The sequence below is a fragment of the Nicotiana tomentosiformis genome, chromosome 5 (assembly GCF_000390325.3).
Source record: "Nicotiana tomentosiformis chromosome 5, ASM39032v3, whole genome shotgun sequence".
In the NCBI taxonomy this organism is placed as follows: Eukaryota; Viridiplantae; Streptophyta; class Magnoliopsida; order Solanales; family Solanaceae; genus Nicotiana; species Nicotiana tomentosiformis.
In genome coordinates, this window is record NC_090816.1 from 123,835,752 (window position 1) to 123,846,723 (window position 10,972).

Here is a 10,972-nt window from a genome sequence, read left to right on the forward strand (position 1 = left end):
TCTAGTTGTTTCTTAATCCACATCAACTAGGCACAACAGGAGGTAACTACCACATATTCAGTTTCTTCAATTGAGAGAGCCGCAGAGTTTAGTTTCTTTATACCCCATGAAATCAAGCATGAGCTTAGAAAAATGTGCCATTCCAGATGTACTCTTTCTATCCACCAGATAATCAACATCAGCATACCCAATTAAGTCAAAATTATCTCCTGAGGTATAAAAGAGGATCAGGTCCTGTGTTCCTTTGAGATAACTCAGAATTCTCTTGGCAACTTTCAAATGAGATTCTTTAGGACTTGATTGGAATCTAGCACATAATCCAACACTAAATAAAATGTCAAGTCTGCTGGCTGCTAGGTATAAAAATGATCCAATGATACCCTGATACATGGTTTCATTTACAGGAGAACCAGGTTCGTCCATGTTTAGACGAGTAGCATTAGCAATAGGAGTATCAACGGTCTTTGAGCTTTCCATCTCAAATCTTTTTAGAAGCTCCTTGATGTACTTCTGCTGACTTAACATAGTTCCTTTAGAGGTTTGCTTTACTTGTAGCGCAAGGAAGAAGTTTAGTTCCCCCACCATGCTCATCTTAAATTCACTTCCCATAAGCTTTGCAAACTCCTCACACATAATCATTTGTTTCACCAAAAATAATATCATCAGCATAGACTTGCACAATCAGCAAGTTCCTCCCCCGTTTCTTCAAAAAAGAGTGTTGTCAGTTTTTCTTTTTCCTCTAGTGAAGCCATTCTCAAGAAAGAACATGGACTGTCTTTCATACCAAGCACGAGGGGCCTGCTTCAGTCCATATAAAGCCTTGTCAAGCTTGAAGACATGTTCAGGATGTTTATGGCATTCAAAATCAAATGGTTGTTTGACTAAGACTTCATCTTTCAAATATCCATTAAGAAATGCACTCTTAATATCCATTTGGAACAATTTGAATTAAATATGAGATGCAAAAGCAATGAGAATTCGGATGGCTTCCATTCTTGCAATTGGAGCAAAAGTTTCATCATAGTCAATTCCTTTTTCTTGATTATAGGCTTGGACCACCAGCCTGACTTTATTTCTCGTTGTATTGCCAAACTCATCAAGCTTGTTTTTGAACACCCACCTAGTTCCAATAACTGATCTATCTAAGGGTCGAGGAACCAGCTGCCACACTTTATGACTCTCAAATTGATGGAGCTCCTCTTGCATAGTAGCAATCCAGCCAGTATCTTTCAATGCTTCCTTGATATTGTTTGCGGCTTAATTTGAGACAAGAAAGCTGAGAAAGCAAACATGTTTCTTGCCTTGGATCTAGTTTGAATATCGAAATCCAAAGAAGTGATTACATTTGAAGAGGATGCGAGCTCTTGTACTTCAAGTTAGACAATTGGGTTTCAGGATGGGAGGTACCAGGTTCCTCAATATGTGACCCATCATTGGCATCGTTGGAAGTATGAATATCACTTCTTTATTCTGCATCAGGAGTGCCTAATACAGCATCAACAACTCTATTGTCAACTTCAATTGATATGATAGAGGGACAAGTTTCCTCCAAATCAGCTGGAAGTTCTGATGCATCTTCTTCACTAGTTTCCTTGACTTGGCTCATTAGATTTTCCTTTCTGTTTACCATATCAATAACCTCTCCAAGGACCTTTGAATAATCTCTATCTTGATCATTCTTATCATATGAATCTTTTCTACTTGAGTGGTGAGATTCATGAAAGATCACGTGTACACTTTCCTCTACACGTTGAGTCATTTTATTTTACACCTTGTATGCTTTGCTTTGTGAAGAGTAGCCAAGAAAGATTCCTTCATCACTTTTAGCATCAAAATTTCCCAATACTTCCTTACCATTATTGAGAACGAAACATTTACATCCAAATGCTCTCAGGTAAGTTGGCTTTGGTTTTCCCCCATTAAGCAATTCATACGGAGTCTTGTTAAGCAGGGACCTGATCATACACATGTTAATCAAATAACAAGCAGTGTTCACTGCTTCAGCCCAGAAACTCTTTGGTACACCACTGTCAATCATCGTCGTCCTTGCCATATCTTCAAGAGTCCTATTGTCCCTCTCCACAATACCATTTTGTTGGGATGTTCTAGGAGAAAAATAATTATGACTTATACCATTTTCAGCACATAAGTCATCGAATTTTGCATTGTCAAACTCGGTGTCGTGATCAAATCTAATACTCACAACATTATGGCCCATCTTCACTTAGATCTGCCTCACAAAAGCAGCGAAGACTGGAAAGGTTTCATCCTTGGTTCTGAGAAATAAGGTCCATGTGAATCTGGAGCAGTCATCATCAACAACGAAGATGTACTTCTTTCCTTCTCTACTAGGCATCCTCATATGTCCACACATATTCATATAAAGACGATCCAGTGTCCTTGAAGTGTTCACTTCCTTCTTTGGCTTGAATGAGGACCTGACTTACTTCCCTTTCACATGGATCACACACCTTGTGATCTTTGAACTTTGACTTTGGCAACCTACGAACCATGTCCTTCTTGATCAGTTTGTTCAATAGAGAAAAGCTTTCATTCCCAATTTCTGTGCCATAGTTCAACATCATCACCAATGGCACTCAGGCATGCAAGATCACCACCATTCAAAGAATCAAAGTCTGCAAGATAAATGTTTTTAAACCTCTTTCCAATCAGAACTACTTCACCAGTTATAAGATTGGTGACAGTGCAGGACTTTGACAAGAACTCCACTTTGTTCATGTCGTAGCTTTGAGAGACACTCAACATGCTATATTTTAAGTCGTTCACATAATACATATTTTCAATTGAGTGAGTGAGTGTTTTCCCAATCTTTTCAACTCCCATAATGTATCTTTTTTTGCCATTTTCAAAGGACACACTCCCACCTTGTAGGGCCTTGTGTGAAAGAAAATCATCCAGTCTTCCAGTCATGTGTTTAGAGCAGCCACTATCCATGTACCATTTTTGACTGCTTCCCTTCACTACTGCTTGCACAAGAGAATCAGAGATTAGACATAGGAACCCAAATAAGTTTGGGTCCCTTGTAATAAGGGAAAGAGCGAATGAGACTTGTTTTTGTCGATGCAGGCATCACACATTTCTTTTTTAGAGATTCAGGTTCCCTAGCAGTAGATACTTTTTCAACAAAAACTTTATTTTTCTGTTGGAATTGAATACTTTGTATGTGGGTTATAGGGGGCCTTTTCTTTGTGGAACCCGATTCCTTGCATGTTTCCCTCATTACTTTTATACATGGAAGTGATTGTATCAAAGGACCAGGACCACTTCAGAGATTTATCTAAATCATTTTTAACCCTGCTTAAATCTTCCTGAAGTGGTATATTTCTTTCATGTTCATGCTTAAGGTATGCCTTACTTGCCACTTACTTTCCTTTAGAGTAATTCATGTATTTTTTGGTTGAATTTTTTAAGAGGATATTTTCTTTATTTATTTCCTATATTGTTTCCTTTAGATCAATAACTACAACCAGCAAATCATCTCTCTCATATTCTATCTCTCCAATTTCCTTAATTAAAGCATTTTTATCATTAATGAGATTGTGGTAAGCATTAATTAATCCATTAGCTAAAGACACCAGCTTCTTTTGAGACTAAGACTTTTAATTTCTTTGAACGTCTAGAAAGTTTACGTCATCGACATCATTTACTTCATCCTCATCAGATTTTGCCGTCAGTGCAAATATGGAATCATATTCTGCAGCTTCGCTTTCAACAACCATCATGGAGGTCTCCTTGTTCATCATCACCCTCAGATTCACTAGAGGAATTTCCCCAGGAAGCCATAGCTTGCTTCACAACATTATCAACGATATCTATTCTTTTGAACTTCCTATCGGGAACTGGGTTCCTCTTAGCCGTCTTGTTCGTGTTGTTTTTGTAATGGTCCTACTTGTGGAGAGGGCAATATTTAATGAAATGTACTGGCTTTTCGAACTTGTGACAACAATCATAACCTTTAGTGTTTCTGCTAGAGCTGCTCTTCATAGCAATTCCTCCATTTCTATGAATCATTTTCTGAAATCTCCATGTAAGATAGGCCATGCCAGCGTCATCACCACTTGAGTTACTGTTGTCTGCCTTGAGAACCAGGTTCTTCTCATTTTTGACTTTTGTTCTTTCATGATCTTTCTTATTTTTCATTTCTTAGGTTTTCAAATTTCTAATGAATTCGTTAATCATCAGCTTCTACAGATCTTTGGCTTATGTGATAGCATTGACTTTGCTAACCAGGTAACACGCTGAGCATTCTTTCGACCAGTTTATTCCTTGGGATAATTTCTCCAGGGTAGTGAAGCTCATTGATGATGGCGTTAAAGCGAGTATGTATGTCATGAATGGACTCATCCTCCTTCATCTTGAAGAGTTCATACTTAGTTGTAAGCATGTCGATTTTTGACTACTTAACTTGAGTGGTTCCCTCATGTGCAGTTTGGAGAGCCTCCCAGATCTCCTTGACAGATTGATAAGCTGAGATGCGGTTGTACTCATCTGGTCCAATGCCACAAACGAGGATCTTCTTTGCCCTTAAATATTTCTCAATGGCCTTACGATCAACATCATTATATTCTTTCCTTGTCTTAGGAACTGTAATTGTTCCCTTGCCAATGGTCTTCGTGGGACAAAGGGTCCATCACAGATGACATCCCAGAGCTCTGAATCTTCTGCCATGATAAAATCATGCATTCTTGTCTTCCACCAGCCATAGTATTGGCCATTGAATCTTGGTGGTCTGTAGGTTGATTGGCGTTCTTCAAAATTTGGTGGAAAAGCCATGTTCATTCTTTCTATGTGTTAGCCTTATAGAAAGAACCTGCTCTAATACCAATTGATGTAAACCAAGAGTTCACCAAACTGTATAGAGAACCTAATTCTCTATCAATTCTCATAGAACACAGCAATAGGTAAATAACACAAGATATTTACATGGAAAACTATCAGCTCACGGGATTAAAAACCACGACCTACACTGGTAGGATTTCAACTTCACTAACTAAGAAAACTTTAGATTATAACCTATTGTAATCTAGGAATTAAACTCTTAATCCGTCACCTACTCACAATAACTATATTGCGTGCCTCTTTGTAATAACTTTATTACAAAGCTAACCACTTGACTAGCTCTAGTCAAAACAACCACACAGTTTATGGTTTACAAGATGTCCTACGAAATACTTCTAAATATCTGAGTAGGACACAACAATACTAAAGGACACACGATGTAATCAATGCTGGGATTTGGTCCTTTATTATGTTGTTGTTTTGTTCTTCAATGCCTTTGTGAGAATGAAGGCGGTTGCACACTTTCGAGTAAATGAATATTTAGGTTTGCAATTGTGTGTAATATCTTGCCTCATGTTGGTAATATATAAGTGAGGTCATCAAAGATGATGCAAGGGAGTATCCGGTACACAACATGCGTGTGTAGTGCAGCAGCCTTAACAGCTGTAAGAGTTGACTTGTACTGTAACCGAAGGAACTGATCTCTACTTGTTCCCTTATCTCATTTCATTGAGACTTGTACCAGACATTTGACTTGTTGCTCTGAATGCGGAGGAACCAATTGTATCAACTTCCCTATTTGGTTCGCTTATAAAGTTTGTTAAATCATCAAAACAAAAAACATAACTTTTCAGTATTTTAAAGAACTTAACACATACACGGATGCAATACAAAGGTATGAACTACATAAATTAACCTATTCAAATATTACTTGAAATTAGTAAATATTGTGAAAATATTAAAAACGAGCTCTAGCTTGCTTATATTTATGCTCTTTCAAAATGCATCAATTTACCTTAGTCGTGTCTCAGCCTGCAGATGGGATATTAGCGAAAATGATCGGCTCCCAGTTATAGTCTTATAGAGCTCTTTTAGATCTGTATGTGGATTATGAAAAGGAATTATCTATCAATGGAAGATTTTATGTGGTCTATTATGCGAAAGAAAGAGTATGTCTCAGCGACCCAACTATTTATCAAATTACTTTTTCCTTAATCAATTTCTCACTTTATTTTACATGACATTTAGTGATCATTTAGCTTGAAGCAATCAAACTACAATTTTCTAAAACTTGAATTCATACATTTTGTGCTCACAGATGAAAGAAATTGTGAGAAATTATAATGTTGAGGCGAAATGGTTTATTGAAGGATATATGCCACCTGTTTCTGAATACCTAAGCAATGCACTAGCAACTAGCACCTATTACTTGCTCACTATAACATCTTATTTGGGCATGATGTCCGCTAACGAGCATGACTTTGAGTGGTTGTCAAAGAATCATATGATTCTTGAAGCTAATGTGATATTATGTCGAGTTATTGATGACATAGCAATATACGAGGTATGCATTGTATTTCACACGGTATTTGATCATTATATAAGTTTTTTAAAACAAAGCGTTGCGTAGAAAAATACTGAAGACTAACCCTAAATCAAATTGCAACAGGAATTGAATGCTACATGAGAGATTGTGATGTATCAACAGAAGAGGCAATGGAAAAATTCCATGAAATGGCTGAGATAGCATGGAAGGATGTTAATGAAGGTATTCTTAGGCCCACTCCCGACTCTTTGAAAATTTTAACGCCTATTCTTAATCTTGTTCGCATCATTGATGTCACATATAACCACAATCAAGATGGATACACTCATCTCGAGTAGGGATGTCAATGGGGCAGAGCAGGGGTGGGGCGGGACGGGTTTATTCTTATGCTGATGCGGGGCGGGGCGGGTTAAAACAGTTTTTAAAATTTTTAAAGCGGGGCGGGTTGCGGGTTCAATGCGGGGCAACTTTGAATTTTGTCTTTTCTGAAACAATGCAATAACTTCAACTACAATTTCACATTCTTTTTTACTAGCACGAGTGCTATTTTGATTTATAATTAACCAATTTGCATAAGTCTCAACAAAATAATATTACTTGAATCAAGATATCGTATTAGTAATAGAAAATGATAGTAGGCCATTTATTTTGGAAGATCGGCGTAATACTCTCTCAGTTTTATGTTTATGTGATTCTATTAAACTCTCCATTTTATAAACTAATAAAATGTCAAACTAGTTTGTTTTAGAAAAAAAATTAAAGAAAAAAGAAAAAAAACTTAAGCGGAGCGGGGCGAAGCGGGTTGAAAACTAAAACAATAACTATGCGGGGCAGGCCGAAAACTGAAAAAATAACTATGGGGGCGGAACGGGTTGAAATTTTTGTGGATTTTGCCAAACCCACCCCGCACCCGCTCCGTCCCAGCCCACTGCAAGCCCTACGGTATTCCCGAGAAAGTTTTAAAACCTCACATTATTGCCCTGCTTGTGTACTCCATTAAAATTTAAACAATAATGTTGTTTGTCTTGGAGCCAGAGAACTTCATTCTCCTTAATTGCAAGAATAATAATGCCGCCTTTTGTAATGGTGCAGTGCACTTCTTATCTCGGACTTCCTTAAAATCCTTGTAAGAAATAATATTACAAGTACTTTTTGTTCTTTATTTCAATTTTTATTGCACATCTTAAGTTGAAGGTTGTAAGAAATTCTACTCACTGACCATACCAAGAAAAAAAAACGAATAGAAATCCGAGAAAAAAGAGGTGAAAGATGACTATAATCTGTAGGAATATTACTCTAAACTTACTGCTTTTTCTCTTAAAGTTTCTTTCGCTCTTTTTCTTAAATCAAATAAAATTGTGTAGTTTCACTAATGCAAGTTTGAGCTGGGTCAGTTTTAATCTCGTCGTCTCACAAACCTAAAGAAGAAGAAAAAGAGCATTAAATCGCAATATTTGTAGCCCCCAACCCCAAACTTCTAATATGGATTTAACTTATATACCATGACACTGTGAAACTTATATATTATGAGCGATTGCCACCTAAGATTTAAACCTGTGACCAAAACATGGTTCAGTTCCTAGTTTGTCCTTAGGAACCCATAGTTAGCAAGAAAAGAAAATGGATACATTATACATTAGTTTGAATTGAATCCTTTTTGGCAGAAAAATATATTATGCAAATAGGGCAAAAACAATTTTTTTGTTTATGATGTAAACAACGATTCGAGTGTATTGATAAAGGGTGTTCAGAAAGTGTTATAAGTTGGACAGAATTGACAGTTTGTTTTGCACCAACTCCTTTCGCAATATTTTCCCTGCAGCTGATCTTGGTATAGCACTGATAAAATTAACTCTTCTGACTTTCTTGTATGGGGCTACTTGGCTAGAAACAAATTGTATGACTTGGTCTTCTGTGAGCCCAGAACCAGCTGTTCTTACAACATATGCCACTGGTAGTTGTCCTGCTTCCTCATCTTCTAGTCTGCTTAAAAATATTATGTTGTTAGATACAAAAGTCGAATATGACGAAAAGTGAGAGAGGGGTAGAGGAGTTGAAGTAACGCACGGGACAACTGCTGCATCAAGTATCTGATGGTGACTCAACAATATTGCTTCCAGTTCTGCTGGAGCTACCTGTATAAACCAGTTTCGGCGTTTTTATCAAAAATACATAACTGCTTATTTATAAAATCACAGTACTTAAAAGTATTTTTCATCACTTGATACTTATCGCTAATTTTAATCAGATAAACAAAACCGTGTCACATTCTCTTTGACGCCAGTGGCGGAATTAGAGTAGCCGCGTTGGGTTCATCTGAACCCATAATTTTATGATAGGTATGAACCAATAAGTTTGAAAAATATAATGAATTTAATGCTAAAAGCCTTAAACGTTGAACCCATAATGTTTAAATACTGGATTCGTCTCTGTTTGACGCGTAGATAGTGAATGTAGAGATCATGTAAGTTTGCTCCTACCTGATAACCATTATGCTTGATGAGTTCCTTTATTCGATCAACGATGTACAGATACCCCTCGTCGTCAAAGTAACAAAGATCACCAGTTCGGAACCAGCCATCAGCAGTGATTGTAGCAGCAGTTGATTCCTCATTTCCAAAATACTCTTTCATCACCCCTGGACCTTTTAGCCACAATTCACCTTCTTTAAATGGGGGCAACGCTTCCCCTGTCTCGTGATTAACCACCTTAGCGGAGAAGCTCGGGAACAACATCCCCACTGAGCATGGATGCGCCTTTGCCTCTTCATTGGTAACAAAAAATGTAGCCGCACCAGTTGTCTCAGTTAGACCGTAGCCTTGCTTGATCTCCACCCATGGTAACTTCTCCCGGAACGCATCAGCTATCTGTTGAGACATAATATAATGAAGTAATAGAAAGTAGGTTAACTTTCTCTCATACCTTAAACTTTTAAATGAGATTGTCATACAAATCAACATGGTATCAAAAGCATGCAAGAAGTTCAGGTTCAAATCTCACCGTCATCCAAAAAACAAAAAATATTTTCACATGTTAATTTGGCCATGAAAAAGAATTAGGTCCACACGTGAAGGGACATGTTGAGACATAATAATATAATCAATTGGTAAAAAAAGTGTTCTCTCTAACCGTTTAAAGATATGGTCGTACAATTCAACACTACCTCTTTGCTCAGTGGCGCAGCCCCTGAGGAAACCTTCCGCAACGATGATAAGTCATAACCACCTTTGTTATACTTAACTAGTCCAAGAATCACTGGTGGAACTGCTGGAATGTGACTGACTTTGTGTGTCTGAATTGCTTCCAACATAGCTTGGAAATCAAATTTTTGCATCAACACAGTTGTAACACCTGAACAAAATAATCCTAGACCGAAAAAGACTAGACCGTATACATGAAATATCGGTATGAAACAGAGGAAAATATCGTCCTGAGACGATGTTACATCGACGTAGAACTTGAGAAGTTTCATAATTGCTACGAAATTTGCATGCGTTAACACTACACCCTTGCTAACTCCAGTAGTTCCTGAAGAGTATAGTATTGCTGCTGTATCCGAAAGCGTTGGTCTGTCCTTTGGCATTTCTAAAGGGTCACAATTCTCAATCAAATCCTCTACTGAAACTGAATTTTCGTCGTTTTTGGGTCGTGTTATGAGAAGAATAGGCACACCAGTAGGGACTAATTTATAGACTTCTTCTGGTGCAGAAATGGATAATTTTGCACGCGATAAACGTACTTGTTTTCCGATTTCTGATTCAGTGTTTAGAGGATTGGCTGGGGATAATATAGCACCAACTGAAAGAATAGCTAGACATATGGTTGGATACAAAAGTGAATTTGGTGATAAAACAAACACAACATCACCTTTTCTAACACCTAGTGCATGGTACAATCCTGTGGCAAGTGAAGCAATAGAGCGATGGAGTTGAGCATAGGTTAATTTTTGGTTATTTGCAGAGTCAATTAGTGCAATTTTTGACTCAGCTTGAGCTGGGGATGGAAATTGTGACAACACAAATTTGGCTGTGTCAAGATCAAGGTTATCACAAGGCATTTTGTGTTGTTCACTAAGTTGGAGGACTGAGTGATAGATTCCAGTCTTGGAATCATAGCCGTTTTTCTGATATGTGGATTGCTCTTCTTCCCCCGTGGAAGTCCATCCCTCTTCACCTGACATTTTCAGGAAAAATATGACGTAAGCTAACAATGTTTGGACTGACCTTGTATTTGTGCTAGTTTATGCAAATGTTGAGTGAAGATAAATAAGGTTTTGGTTTATAGCTTGAAAATCATCGTTTAATTTATGCTCGGACTCTGTCTGCTTGCTTTAGTCGGCAAATACTAAAGGACCAAGTCTTCATTCTTCGGAGCAATCGAATAAAACATAGTATATTATTTGGCCTGTCAATTACTATAGGATGGAATATATGAGACAAGACATTATGTCTGGTATGTAATATACAAATATATAAGGTTTATACCAAGAGTTTATATTTGTGCTCGGACAATGTAAAGAATTTTACACTATCATATTAAATTAACCTACAGCAAGCAACAGGTAACTCTCCAACCTAACAGTAAAATATCAGCAGAGGCGGACCCATGATTTGAAGGTTGCGGGTG

At 37.5% G+C, this 10,972-nt stretch overlaps 1 protein-coding gene and 1 pseudogene across 1 annotated transcript; one reads left to right on the forward strand and one right to left on the reverse strand.

Moving 5' to 3' along the window:
• The first annotated feature begins 3,702 nt into the window (after positions 1 to 3,702).
• Positions 3,703 to 7,353, forward strand: LOC104105798 (vetispiradiene synthase 2-like; annotated as a pseudogene).
• A 487-nt stretch (positions 7,354 to 7,840) lies between these two features.
• LOC104094518 (probable CoA ligase CCL5) lies at positions 7,841 to 10,604 on the reverse strand. The gene is made up of 4 exons (XM_009600470.4): positions 9,510 to 10,604; positions 8,827 to 9,213; positions 8,414 to 8,481; positions 7,841 to 8,329 (listed from the first exon to the last, which is right to left on the reverse strand). Exons 1-4 carry the CDS (start codon positions 10,524 to 10,526, stop codon positions 8,104 to 8,106), a joined length of 1,698 nt encoding a protein of 565 aa, XP_009598765.2. The 5' UTR covers positions 10,527 to 10,604; the 3' UTR covers positions 7,841 to 8,103.
• Positions 10,605 to 10,972: the final 368 nt, after the last annotated feature.